Source organism: Necator americanus, chromosome II (genome assembly GCF_031761385.1).
Source record: "Necator americanus strain Aroian chromosome II, whole genome shotgun sequence".
NCBI classification, from domain to species: Eukaryota; Metazoa; Nematoda; class Chromadorea; order Rhabditida; family Ancylostomatidae; genus Necator; species Necator americanus.
Window position 1 is genome coordinate 26,527,733 of NC_087372.1, and position 14,328 is coordinate 26,542,060.

General features: G+C 42.3%; 3 protein-coding genes across 4 annotated transcripts in view; all 3 read right to left on the reverse strand.

Moving 5' to 3' along the window:
* Positions 1 to 6,520: 6,520 nt before the first annotated feature.
* Positions 6,521 to 12,898, reverse strand: RB195_019565 (uncharacterized protein; the record flags this gene model as incomplete). 2 transcript variants are annotated; one of them, XM_064187473.1, is made up of 26 exons in its annotated part: positions 6,521 to 6,777; positions 6,842 to 6,941; positions 7,004 to 7,194; positions 7,381 to 7,478; positions 7,542 to 7,642; positions 7,703 to 7,839; positions 7,948 to 8,289; positions 8,403 to 8,747; positions 8,857 to 8,925; positions 9,050 to 9,222; positions 9,295 to 9,448; positions 9,507 to 9,609; positions 9,690 to 9,855; positions 9,958 to 10,085; positions 10,173 to 10,335; positions 10,426 to 10,556; positions 10,618 to 10,748; positions 10,822 to 10,985; positions 11,050 to 11,159; positions 11,287 to 11,333; positions 11,644 to 11,778; positions 11,837 to 11,930; positions 12,024 to 12,194; positions 12,289 to 12,441; positions 12,529 to 12,662; positions 12,739 to 12,898. In XM_064187473.1, 26 exons carry the CDS (start codon positions 12,896 to 12,898, stop codon positions 6,521 to 6,523), a joined length of 3,957 nt encoding a protein of 1,318 aa, XP_064043354.1. The 2 variants fall into 2 exon arrangements, with proteins under 2 accessions (XP_064043354.1, XP_064043355.1); XM_064187474.1 differs by lacking the exons at positions 11,050 to 11,159; positions 11,287 to 11,333 and having other exon boundaries at positions 11,694 to 11,778; positions 12,739 to 12,883.
* Positions 12,899 to 13,231: 333 nt separating this feature from the next.
* RB195_019566 (uncharacterized protein) lies at positions 13,232 to 13,673 on the reverse strand (the record flags this gene model as incomplete). Its single annotated transcript, XM_064187475.1, has 2 exons — positions 13,232 to 13,483; positions 13,581 to 13,673. 2 exons carry the CDS (start codon positions 13,671 to 13,673, stop codon positions 13,232 to 13,234), a joined length of 345 nt encoding a protein of 114 aa, XP_064043356.1.
* Positions 13,402 to 14,328, reverse strand: part of RB195_019567 (uncharacterized protein) — a gene marked incomplete at both ends in the record, with an annotated part of 2,280 nt that continues 1,353 nt past the window's right edge. Inside the window, 2 exons of the mRNA XM_064187476.1 lie at positions 13,402 to 13,483; positions 14,133 to 14,244. Coding sequence (XP_064043357.1) covers positions 13,402 to 13,483; positions 14,133 to 14,244 — 194 coding nt within the window. The remainder of the gene's footprint in view (positions 13,484 to 14,132; positions 14,245 to 14,328) is intronic.

The following is a 14,328-nucleotide window of genomic DNA, read 5'->3' on the forward strand; positions in this document are numbered from 1 at the left end:
CTCAAGATCGTCCAGCCTGGGAAATAAATGGTGCAGCAGGATAGTAATATCGCATCTGTCAAGAACATCCAGAGAAGATCGCATATCGGCGGAGATGGCATTATTTGATTATTTTTTGTGCTTTCCTCCACTATTTATACATCGGATGTCTGTTTATCTCAGAATCTCCTCTACGGATGACCTGCATCCAACTTCTATTGTCTCTGAGGGTTGGTTAGCTAAAGTGTTTTTAAGTGCATAGTGAAAGGTTTTAATTAAGTGGGAGCTCCTTAGTAGCGTTGTGCAAAAGAACAAGGACCAAGAAAAACTGTAAGAAGGCATATAGTGTAATTGGAGTACTTTGTCCGAAACGACGGAATCTGTCGAAACTCCACAGATCAAGGAAAACTCAGTTCAACACGATTAAACTAATCAACAACTGATATTGATGACTGCAGAATGCAATGTTTGAAAAAAAAATGCCAAAAAAGAGGCATATGAAAAGGTACTATTCTTCTTCGATTTTGATGCACGAAAAACAATATTCGAAGAAAATCTCGCAGAACAACTCTGTCTACCCAAAAATACGACCGGAGTTTGCATCATGTCCGGAATTAGAACACTATCTCGTTTACACATTTCAAAAACGGTTTTTTAGACTCACTATACACGGTCGAGAAATAAGCAGAGTAAAAGAGACTGAAGAAAAACACAAACTGAAGAAGAAATCTGGATAGAAAGAAAAAAATTGTTTTCAGATAATCTCGCATGTGAATCAATGAAAGCATCAATGAAAGTACAACACCGCTGCAAACTTTTGTACCAAAACCCGTCGCAAACCGTCGGAACTCTTGGGAGTGGGCGGATCTAAATATTGAAACTTCCATTCGAAAGCAAGAGATTCCAAATATGTCTTCAGAATTCGATTTTACTCGCCACCTGCTCTGAAAAATCTCGAAATTCTGTCAACCTTCGCTAGTTACTTTCACAGCTCCTGTCATAGGCATATCCCGCAGATATATCGCTGTGAAACAATAAGCAACTGCAAGAATTCGTAGTTTTTTTTATAAATTGAACGACATTTATAAGCTCGCCGCGTCATCACGGTTTTATTCACACTTATACGGAAAGACAAGCAGGTTTTCCAAATCACCACAAAAAATGGAAGGTACGTTTTTTTCAAGCGCTTTTTAACAAAAGTTTCCGAACTTGGAAAGTAACCACTAGAATTTAAGGGTGGTAGGTTGCATTCGGAAGGACACCTTTGCAGGACATCCACCAAATTCCAGGTTAGCGACAGCTTATAAGCTGTTGAACTTGCGTGTTTACAGGAACTTGCCGTATTTTTGAACCTTCAAAGCTTCGAATCACGTTTTTTTCAAATATTTTGCTGTCAATGAATGATCCAGTGTAGGAGGAAGAACCATTTTTTTTTACAAATTTTGAATCTTCTTGAAGTTCTCACAGAGAATACCAGTGCACATTTGTGGACGCACAAACTACGACACAATTTTACGAAAGTCTGTGTTTAAGCGGAATTTTCATGGAGGCCCCTCCTGTCCAGCGCATAGAGCCATGGCACCAAATAGAGGCATGGCGTTAAGACCTCTTGTTCTCTTTTGACAAAAAAAAAGACATGTTAATGATTGTGATTAAAAGTGATATTCAAATACATAACATTGAAATAAAAATGAAGAAAAAACATTGAACTAAAAGAACTAAAAATGAAACAGCAATCATCTGGATTCATGGATATTTCTTCCACCCTGCTCCGCTACCCGCTCCATCTTCTTCCTTATTCCGGAAATATAATCTGAACAGATTTGTGGAGTCAAAGTTCTCTAGTACTGAAAGATTTGCAAACTTCAGTTGGTTGCGGTTGCGAATAACATTTCACGATAGATTTTTTTAGTACTTTCATTGTATGAAGGCAACTAATAGAAGTTTTCATATTTCCTCAGACTAATTCTATCGGATTCAAACCTGGACTCCCTACGGCCCAGTCTAAGGTTTCAACTTGCCACTCCTCCATTTTCCTCTTCGTATAGAAGCTGATGGGTGCAGGAGCGTTGTGCTGCGCAAGGCGTCTAAAACCTAAAGCTTGCATGTAGACAAATGTAATAATTGAAGATGTGCGCATACCGTGACGTGCTTTTCAAGAACGGGAGGTAAGCGCGTCCAAGTATTCGACAGTAAACTTCGTTGTTGATTCGTAAGGATCCCGACATGATTACAATATTCGTTATACCCCTTGTAGAAATCCCAGCTCAAACATGGAATTTCGCTGGATGCTTGCCCCGACTGCGCAATTGGGCATTAGAGTCCCTTTTTTTGGCAAAACGTCGTAGAGCAATCGACTAAAAATTTGGAAAATCAGAAATTAAACTAGCGCATTTTTCGAGACTAAGAGGTATTTCTTAAACGTGTTATTTTACCCTGAATTGTGCACTCATCCGTGAACGCACAGTCAGAGAACGTCGTTCCATCGTGAAGCATTTCTTCACAAAACAATACCCTCACTTTGTTAACATCACGAATGGCGTGAAAATACTACGTTGCTTCGTTTTCATAAACTACTCCTCTTTTTCATTTGATGTATGCTTAACCATTCCAAATTCATCGTGGAGACTACTTTTCTCACAAATACTGCTATCTGCCTAAAAAAATCAAAACTAAAAGGACGCATATGTTTAAATCATTCTTGTAGCTTGATTCTTGTAGCTTAACCTTCTAATTTTCTTATTAGTAGGTTTCTAAATTCGCGTGCAACAGATCGTGTGTTCTTCCCTTGTTGCCTGAGAGGAAGAATCATATCAATAAGTGAGAATAATGGATTTGCTAGTAGTAGGACAATCATGAATATTTGGCGAGAGTAATCTGCAACAGAAAGGCTAAAGCGGTTCACAGTTTATCAGGAAGTATACCAATAGGAACTGTATTACAAGGAGTATGAAGAAGGAAATGACTAGTGAAGAGTGTTAACAACTATGCAAATAACAAGTGCACACTATTGCACATATCTGAGGAATAGCAGCCGAAAACATACAGTCGGCCTAATTTCCTAATGAGCGCCTATATCAAACTGCAACTACAAGAAATGATACAATAGACTGACCAATGCTATCCAAAGCACCGATCACAGTAGATCACGAAGTATACGCGCTCGCGCTATTACAAGGAGTGTGAAGAAGAAAATGACTAGTGAAGAGTGTTAACAACTATGTCCATAACAAGTGCACACTATTGCACACATCTGAGGAATAGCAGCCGAAAACATACAGTCGGCCTAATTTCCTAATGAACGCCTATATCAAACTGCAACTACAAGAAATGATACAATAGACTGACCAATGCTATCCAAAGCACCGATCACAGTCGATCACGAAGTATACGCGCTCTCCACCTTGCATATTAGTATTTTTGCACATTTAATGTGCAAAAGGCGGCTTCTCTCGCATACGACGCACTGTCGCTGGGCTCCGACCGTCGCGCCCGCTCATAAACTTACCTGGCTGGGAGGCTCTCGCGATCATGAAGGCGGGACCTCCATGGTGAGGCCCGTGCATTGCACTTTCGCACAGGCTGACCTGTGTGGCAGCCTCGAGTTGAGGTTAGCCAACAGCTAAATTTTTGCGTGTGGGGCTGCGTTCGCGCGGCCCTGACAATACAGATCAATCAATCGATAGTGAGAACTGTTGTGACCTATTGGGCGATTATTTCGCTTTCATCCACCTTTTTGTTTATTTTCAAAATTTACGAAAATAATTGTTAGTGACTAAATTGGTATGCTTGTTTTTTCCATTTCATTGCAACCAAAAAAAAAATTGAGAGGTCGCCAGCATCATTGGATTTCCAATACTTCATCGTTTCAGAGTTCTTCGGAAAATTTTTCGGACTTTCTGCAAATTTGCGTACCACCACCGACTGATTTTTCATGTGTTGCGGCAGGAGTGTCTGCCCGCTGCACATACGAAACTCGAACTGCGGCCACTATATAGGCGTGGGGCGCTTTCAACACTATGTTCATTCCTGAACATATACTAAAATTGGAACAATACAGAGAAGATTAGCATGGCCCCTGCGCAAGGATGACACGCAAATTCGTGAAGCGTTCCAAAATTTTTTCCATAATGCTGTCCCGTTTCCTCCGCACTTTTCCCGGACTTTATATACCCACCACCGTCCCTTTCCCACCTTTCCAATTTTTACTTCTTCTTTCTATCAAAAATTTGCTAAGAATTTTTTTAGAAAGTTTCTGCTTCGGTGAGCGCACAAATTCCCAGAAACTCCTTGAAAAATCCTGGATCTTAATGAAAATCACCAAATGCGATACGAATTATTTCATTCTATACAGTCTGTTTGCCGAACGATATGCGCGAAATCGCTTCACATAGGATGCGATTTTGCGCTTATCGTACCGATCAATGTCGATCACGAAGTATACGCGCTCTCCACCTTGCATATTAGTATTTTTGCACATTTAATGTGCAAAAGGCGGCTTCTCTCGCATACGACGCACGTCGCTGGCTCCGACCGTGCCCGCTCATAAACTTACCTGGCTGGGAGGCTCTCGCGATCATGAAGGCGGGACCTCCATGGTGAGGCCCGTGCATTGCACTTTCGCACAGGCTGACCTGTGTGGCAGCCTCGAGTTGAGGTTAGCCAACAGCTAAATTTTTGCGTGTGGGGCTGCGTTCGCGCGGCCCTGACAATACAGATCAATCAGTCGATAGTGAGAACTGTTGTGACCTATTGGGCGATTATTTCGCTTTCATCCATGGTCTTGTTTCTGTCATTAAAACCATGCGACACCGATCCCATGCTGAATAGTATAAAAAAGGAAAAAAAAAACCCACCTCAGATTCACGGATGATGCCTTTAACAGTGTCCGTATTTCTGGCAGCTCTATCGTCCTTTTTTCTCCCATATTAAGCTTACATGTCATTGATCATCTAAGAGTCATACGTAGGTTTTAGGGTTCCAAGTGAATAACTGACTCAGTTATTTACTTCCAGAAATAAGAGGTTGAGTGTCAACTATGTTTTCCTGCAGATCTACTGGAGGCACTGGCTCACGCTCCGTAATTGTACTTGCACAATGTGCAATCAAACCTTTAAGGACATCTGCAAGTTCATTACCATCGCTTCCTACTTCTTCAGTCCCTCCCATAGTGATGCAATCCCTGCACTATCAGTCGACTTCTGCTCCCAACACAGCTCCTAGTGCTGAGGAAAATTTTCGAAACAGCTCAAATCACCTTTATTTCCACAAAAGGAGGAGCGATCGTTTCTTTTGCGGCTCTAACCGATTTGAACAAATTACAAATGTGACCTTTGACGACAACTGGCGACTCATTACCTAAACGCGATTCCATTTAAAAATTGTTTATACCTAGCATCGGTACAATCACGATACCACGACTTTGTTGAGTAACATGAATCCGTTCGTACGCCGAAGCAATGCTTCTAGTAAAACTGATCTAACTTGTTTATGAGCACATTCTGTGCATTCTACCATCTAACATTTGGCGGACATCATTATCTGTCAGTAGTTTGGAAAGACAATCTGACTACAAAGAAGACGTGTATTTCTTAAATTTAACAATCTAAATCGATAAAGCATCAATAACCGAATATGACCTGAAGAGCAGCCATATTGAAGTGTTGCGAATTCAAGACTCTGAAATACATTAAACGATAGCTGCGCTTCTTCAGTCATCAGATACCGTTCACCTTTCCATAGCATATGCTCGACACCAAAATGAAAAAAAAACATCGTAAGAAGAGATGGCAGATTTCCTCCTGTAGTGGAAATTTTATCCAAACTACTGCGAGCAGCATTCGAAGCTTATTCGTTATAGCTGGAAATGGAGGGTAAAAAGGCTTTCAAAAGCACCAAGAATTCATCGAGTCCAACATCCTTTAAAAGCATCACCCCACGAATCTTAAGTGGTGCAGATTTCAGGTGGAGTATTCGTATACGGAACGGGAAACTACGGAGAGGAGGGTGATTCCGTCCATTTCTTCCTAATTGCCGTAAAAAAATGGCCCGGAAGATGCGGTGCCGCACAAGGCTGGCGCGCTCCAGTCGAACTCCCTGTAGAAAATGGTGCGCCAAAACGCCTGAAGCCGTATCTTCCGGGCCATTTTTTACGCCAATTAGCAAGAAATGGACGGAATCACACACCTGTTCGTAATCTACGATTCCGTATACGAATACTCCACCTGAAATCTGTACCACCTCAGATTCGTGGGGTGATGCCTTTAAAATTAAAACATTGCCTTCTAGACCAGTAGCTGGCGAGGATTCTGCTGCATTATCTCCTACAAATTAGCGAGATTAATTATTTCATTAAGAAAATTCATGTGGATGAAAAAAAAAACAGAATGGAACTTCAGGAAACGAGAATCAACCCGAAGAAAACAGTATCATAGTCGTATAATGTCTCAGTGGCCACCTCCAGCAGTGTTCATAACGCAGTGTTCAGCAGTGTTCATGTTCATAATGTATTTAATTCAATATATAATTTTGTCAAAACAACCTAACACCTTGTGCAGTTGCGTATGCGGTTGCACTCGAAGTCTGCTGGTAGAAGCAACGGTTGCGATCGAGTTCGTACCCTTGTTGTACGTGCCGCCGATAACAACAGATCACGAACACCGAAGGGTGCACGGCGTAGTGCAGATCCGAACACTTGCTGGGACAACGATGGATCACCACTCCACGGCTCTGCCTTCGCTTCAAGTTTGGCGGTGGCCACTTCCGTGGTTGTTAATGGCTTGAGGCAAGCGGTTGACTCTGTATCGGAAATATGACGGTAGTTTTGATGTTTACGGCGAAACGAAAACTACGCGATACCTACCTTCGACTAGCTGTGGATCGCACACATTACAGATACATTTCTTCCGCAAAAACTCTTTATTGTACTGCTTTCCGTAATCCCACAGCAGCTGTTCGCTTACCTAAAATTATGCCAGCTTTCTAGAGGGTAGACAGCGAAAAGACCGATGCTGCCACCACGAACCTTGATCTCTCGTATCGCTCTAAAGTACACCATTGAATCGAGCCTTCCTTCGATGAACGTCGTATAAACGTGATTCGCTAAATTGGGATGTTTCGAACTGTGATTCAAAAGCCTTCCAATAGTAACTGTTCCTTTGTACGTTGGCTCATGAGCGAGTATTGCGTGCTGGTACATTTTTCCAGATTCACGAACTGAAACCACTATATATATAACATATATATATATATATAATTTATATATATATATAAATTCATTTATTCATATTTATATAAGTCAGTATATATATATATACTGAATAATATATATATATATATATATATATATATATATATATATATATATATATATATACTGGCCAGCTGAACAAAATCACCTGCCTGTATATTGCACTAAATACGCCTCTACATATTTCCGTCGCTCGGTTGTCAATGTCGTAAGCATCTCGTCGACTTCTTTTAAATTTTTCACCAGTCCACTTTAAAAGAAGATGGATGAGCAAACTAAAACGACCATGACGATGACCACTACCTTAACGTACCGGTAGTCACAGACAACGGAATCCTTTGGGATTGGGACTTTGGCGAACACTCCTCTTCCACCAATACTAGGAATTTCTCTTATTTCTACCCATGGAAAGTCCTAAACACGACGACTCTGTTTCTGTTGCACAGCGAGAAATACGTTAGTGAATAAACGAGCCTGTATTGGTACTTGCTGCCTTCGTCGCAAGAAATCCCTTCGTTCGAAATCCGTTGAGAACGACGTTAGACCGCCCGTGTATTCAGTAGCGTTTAATTGCTGCAACCGCACGGTAACAACGTCTACCACTTCTTGCCCTAAACTGAATTTCGCCTACACACATATATGCATATGTTTAAGTGATCAATAGTTTAGTGAATTGTTACTACAGTTGAGAGAGCGTGTATTTCAGTAAATGTTCTCACGTTGTGTGGACTCAGTGAGTTGTGAGTTCGCCGCCGCTGCTGTTATGGCTAATGATTGTGGCGTTGATGATGTTGGTGGCGCTGTTCCTTTTGCTGGCTCATCGACAATTACAAGTCTATCGGATGTCGAGTTGCTGCTATCACCACTGTCATCACCGCCATTGCTGCCGCTGCCGTCGCCACCATCGTCGGATTTCACAGGTCCGACTTCGGGTGGTGATGGCAGCAGTGAGGAAGGCGAAGCAAATGTTCGACGATCGTCAGTGACTTGGCTATGAGTCCCGGTTTCATACTCCTCTTTCTCATCGTCGTCGTCCTCCTCGTCGTCTTCGTCGTCGATTACTAAAGAGAATCTTATTTGTTTTGTGTTAGCGGATGAGCTATATACGTCTATGTCTACACAGAAACTCAATGGTAAATGAACTCTATTCTCAATAAATAATTTGATCATTTACCTATACGTTTAACCGGCTTCTCTGCAACAAACTCGGTGTCCGTCCTCCTACACGTCTTTCTTAACTGATCTCGTCGAGCTGCGTCCTCGCCGAGCTCGACTGCACTGGGCTCCACACTTTTGAACGCCAGTTCGTCTGGATCCACAAGCATTGATACTGGTTCCTCATCGATCCTGTAATCACCGCCGGCGGATAGCTGCGCGCTTCTACTACTTTCCCCTTTCACTGGTGGATATTTTCTTCGTCGCACCAATGGTGAAGAGGAAGCAGTGGATGAAGAGCTGCTTCTCTCAAGTGCTCCTGCTTCTCCTACTCCTTCCGTTTCAACTTCAAACGTGTATGGATCTATAATAATAACATGATAGTGGTGGTGTTGGTGTAATATATTTATACATTCATAGAATTTTTACAATTATTACACATAAAAATGTAATGAGCACTGCCTCAACCTCACCTTTTCGCATTCGCTTCTGTTGTCGCGCAGATCTTCTCAACAATTGTGGTGATGTGCTGCGAGTGTGTTCTAAACACATAAATACACATAAATAAAGACATACTGCGTAACCTGTTGTACACGGCCATCAGCACCACATCATGTGTTGCATACAGTGCAATACCGCCGATGAGATCCGACGCCTATCACATACCTCTTGCAGACACAGCTGTTGCTTCATAATCACTTCCCTCCGCTGAAGACAGTGACGTTGTTTCGCCGTCGTCTGTTGCTGCTGCTGCCGTTGCCGCCGCCACACTTTCAGGTGTTTCTAGATCCTCGCCTATTTCAGCTTCTTCCTGTTCACGCGTCAACTCTTCCTTCAAGCTGAAAATGGCGATCTATGTGATGTAATGCTGCTGCGATGATACGCACATACAAACGCATAAAAGCACATACTTCACGATCTTCACCATTGACCTCACTCTTTCGATGATATCCGCATTTTTCCTTGCTTCACGATCCGCATACTTCTTTAGGCGACTGTAAGCTATCGCACAGGCAGAGATGTAGCTATCGTTATAGTTCAGTAGTTGAGTTAACGGTTTGTGACCTTCAATGGCGTATCCTTCAAAAAGGCCACAGCTACGGTTGCTAGAGACTGTACATGCCTGCTAGAATAGCACATTCCGTATCTACACCTGGCATTTGTTGATTTCGATACGATTTCTCCAAGTATCGTTCGTATTGCAACCTGGCTGTCTGATGTCTTGACTGTAAGCGTAAAAACGTTCAACATACTCATCATTATCGTGCCATATTTTTTTCGATTTTCGAAATGCGCAACTACTTACCGTGTTACAGGAGATATTTAGACTATCACAACCAGAATTTGTAAAAAATCTCCTCATTAGTCTTGGGACCATCGATGGCGACACTGCTCGACCGAACCAACTAAGGAAGAACGGTGAATCGGGTTGTTTAATATTTGCTAGACGGATTTCATTACGTTCAGCTACCCTGAAAACGAGCTAACAAGTGAAGCGAGTAAAGAACCGTGCGCTGTACGCACAAACACACACACATACACATACACACAAACATACATACATACATACATACCATTCACGCATTCTGGTGTACATTTCAACCAACAACCGCGACACCTCATCGATGACGAAAAAATTCCCTCGATAGGTGCTTTCTTCGCGTATTCTTTCCGCTGTCTTTCCTTTCCCGTACACGCCAACCTATAGAAGATAGCATACGTTTCGCTACGGTACCACTGCAACCACCTAATATGACATACCACTGGCAAACTTTTGTAAACAACCCACCCAATAATCTTCCATTACACCATCTCTTCTCGTTATCGATTTCTTCTGAAGCCCAGTTTCTGACGGCTCACGGTCGGACGGAGGATATATAGAGCCGTACATCATCTTGTAGATGCACTCGTTCCTCGCAGTATTGCAGTGCACAATGTACGCCATAAGAGCTCTAAAAAAGTTCGACTCGATCCGATAGTAGTGAAAACTGTGGTGTCTACATCATCTTAGCGCTGTACTACAGCTTGTAATTTCTACGCACCCCATAAAATAGTTGTATTCTCTTCGCTCTAGGTTATGAGTGTCGGCGAATTCGCTGTATATCTCCCTCATCGCATTGAGCACTCGGTTGTGAGCTACGATCATGCGAACTACACAGTACAACGTCTCTGCCTAAAAATTCTGTGATATCCGACTACGCACATACGTGTCGCAGAGCACTACTGCTCAGTACTTTTCGTTGTCTTCTTGGCAACACTCCACGAAAAGAAACTTGGATTTTTTCCTCTCCTTTCATCCTATCCAAAATATCTTTCACACGATATCTCGCCTGCTCCACTTCAGCCAAACGTTGCTGTCCCATACCTGAAACGAAATCGAGCTAAGAACAGTTGCCATCCACTTGTCTCAGTTGTGCCGCGGAAATCCTACTGCTTACCAGTATTGAGGACAAGCAGCAAAAAGTGGTACCATGTGCTTAACGCTTTAATAAACCCCTTCCTGGTTGTTACTGGGACCTTGGCTTTTTGTATTGTTTCGAAGAACGATAGCAGCATACCGGACGAAAAGATCGCATCGTCCATCGTGACGATTCGACCAAGTCTAAAAAGAGAATACTGTCAGCTACATTCATCCATCAAGCAAATAGTTGAACCGAAGAGCATACCTTCGTCTTGATCGCATCGCAACTAACATGAAGCGGCACAAATAAGACACGTATGTTGCACGTCCCTTATTCTCAATCTCCATGCTTGATCCTCCGTCCACAGGTATTATCTACGTTCACGAAGTCACTATCACACTTATTACCGTCAATTACGTATATGGATATGTATAAAAAATAATGTGTAAAAAATGAAGATGTGAGGCGATCCGCGTAACTACATAACTATGCGGTACTCACCATAATCGACTCCAGGTATTCCCTATACCGTTGGAATAGTGGATGATCTTGAGCACGTAATTTCCTCCAAAATTTCAATTCGTTATCAGCGTGCTCCATCCAAGCGGAAAAAAAAGACAGAATTTAATACGTATATATTTGTATAGATGCATATACATTTATAAACATTCATATATACATACATACACACATATCCAAACAAAACAAAACACACAGGCGCACATCCATATGAGCAGGACACATTTCGGTAGAGTGGACACGATCAGAGAGAGAGAGAGAGAGAGAGAGAGAGAGAGAGAGAAAGAAAGAAAGAAAGAAAGAAAGAAAGAAAGAAAGAAAGAAAGAGAAAGAAAGAACCTTGGGAAGTCTGCAGAGAATTGGGTACGTTGAAGCGTTGTTCCGTATACCCGTCCTTGAAATCGTCCCACTGGTGCGCAAACATCAATTCCTTACATGGGGGACTCGTGAACTGCTTGTCCACTTTTGCACCTCCTATACGTGCAAATGCATATAAACGTTTACATGACTACTCTGAAAAGTCGATCGATACCGATGTAATCGGGATCGTCAGGTACTCGATACTGCCTGCATCGTGGTATAAGGGGAGCGGACCATGTGGGTGGACATGTTGGTCCAGGTTGTTCCTAAACTAGCAAAGCTCTAACATACGCACACATCTAAGCTACCTACATTACGCTGTGAATATGAGCCGATCGGCATCTCATCGCATCGCCTACCTTAACGATGACACTGGGAAGAGCGGCTTGTGATTCGACTCCAGACGGCCCTGGTTCGTTGGTGAAATCCGCGCCTATCTGACGTACTATTTGATCTCTCAAATCTGTCATCACCTTCAACATCTGATCTTGCGTCTGCACCGGCGTCACTACATCAGGTTCCTCGTAACTCTGAAATGAAATTGCGTAAGTACTGCTACAACGAATACATTCTAATTCAGAATGTTTAAGAGAGAAAAAAAAACCAACAACTAAATCCACTCACTCCTTTTACGGGGATTCCGCACTCGCGTAGTTGTTCGAAAATTTCTCTGTAAATGCGGTATTCTCTACTAGTAGCTGGCGCCAGAACCTTGTGCATATCTATCGACGCTTTCTTCATCCTTTCCGTTATTCCACGGCTTACTTGTTCCACCACCTGCAACATCATCTATTCCCATCGCTTCGTTTAAGTTCGTATCTTATTGCGTCACACCCTGCAATGTTGCACCAATTCTGCCCTCACCTTAAATTCATCGCTTCTGTGACTAAGATCCGGATGTTTCCTTAGTATGTGTTGCGCTAGACGAAATCTTCCATGAGCGCCACACATTACGCAGTAGTGGTAACTATCCCACTCTGGTTTCGGGTAGTACACATCTAAATCGGAATTGAGTAGATCGGGTAATGCTGCACGGTTGCATTGCACCTATCCTGTCGACACATCACCGCTAACCTTCCGTTAACTCTACGGTCAATCCTTGAATTCGTTTCGATGCTATCCAACGAGGAATGAGCATCTTGGCTAAGTCTCCGATTCGCTTATGTTCAGCATCTTGTTCTGTCTTACGTTCACGTCGAGTTTGACGGGACTCCGACATGCTGCGTGTTTCCATCTTTTTCTATCTGAGCTGTTCTCAGTTACTTCGGGCTCCTTGGTAACAAAGTCTGCGTGGCCACGATTAACGTGGCATTCGAACTAGTGAAAACATAAGCATGGAAGTAGATAAAGAGAAGAATACCACATCAATTATCGAACACAGCGGCAGCAAGATTTACGTCTTTATCTGGCTAGATATCTGTTCATTCAATACGTACATAGAAAGTACATAAAATATACATAACACATACAAAATACAATATAGAATATATAGTATACAATACACAATATAAAATATAAAATATAATACATCTGAGCATTCTACTCTTCCTACTACCACCTCACCACACTACACAGAGGCAGCACTAACCGGCTGATCAAAACTTGCCCGGAAAGCCTCCATTTCCTTTTTGAAACGATTGTATTCGTTCAAATGGAACAAAAGTCGTACTATAAAACAAATGGATAACATAAGTGCAGCACTTAATACGAAGTATTGAAGACTATTGTTGTCCACCATCACAACGAATCTGCTCCACCACCTACTACGGCCATCATCAGTTGCATCAACATCAATGAAAAGACCAAAAGATGTGTTCTGCTGTAAAAAGATAGGAATAATTTTCTTTTCTCTCTCTCTCACTCACTTTCTTTAAGCACAAGTCGTGCATTCATACATACTTAATTTAATCACTGACCGAAACAATCTTCACATCCACCAGAAAATCCCCCTCTGAGACACGTGATTGAACACGATGTAGCCCAATATGCAAGGTTGCCAGTTTAGGCATCTCGACAATAAAAACAGGTGTTTCGATCAGTCGAGATTGAACCTCAGCATCAGGGGTCTCTCGAGATCATGCACGCCAAGGAAAACACAGAACTTATCAAAAAATCACGAATGACAGGATCGGTCTCTTCAGGGATCACATCTGAGAAATGCATCTCTCTTATCCTGCAATGGAACTTCTCGTAATCACCATCGCCACGAAACCCAGGACCGGGACAGACAAAGAAAAGGCTAAGTGCAGAGTTATCCGCGCTTGACGTGTTCGGCCTACAATACAACATTCAAAACCGTACCCGCATGACTTTGCCCATTCACTCTCAACTCAGTAGATCTTTTTTTGAATAGAAGGCCTTTTTTTTACAATCCTTCTTCTCTAGTTATATTTGTTTCCATTGCTACTGTCCACGAAATTGTATCTCATTGATCAAGGTTTATTCAATAACGTTGTGAAAAAACCCACCTATGCCCGACGTACGTGTGTTTGCTACCTTTCTCGTTCCGTAGTTTTTGTTTGGCGACAGCCAAAAGCACGTGAGCATCCCATTTTTCAACGTCAGCAAGAGTGGGTTTCTCTGAAAAAGCGTCCTTAATTTCCAACTCCTCCTCTTGTTAACATCAGCCGAAGAAGTGTCATTGTTCTTCGTCAAGTTAACGAT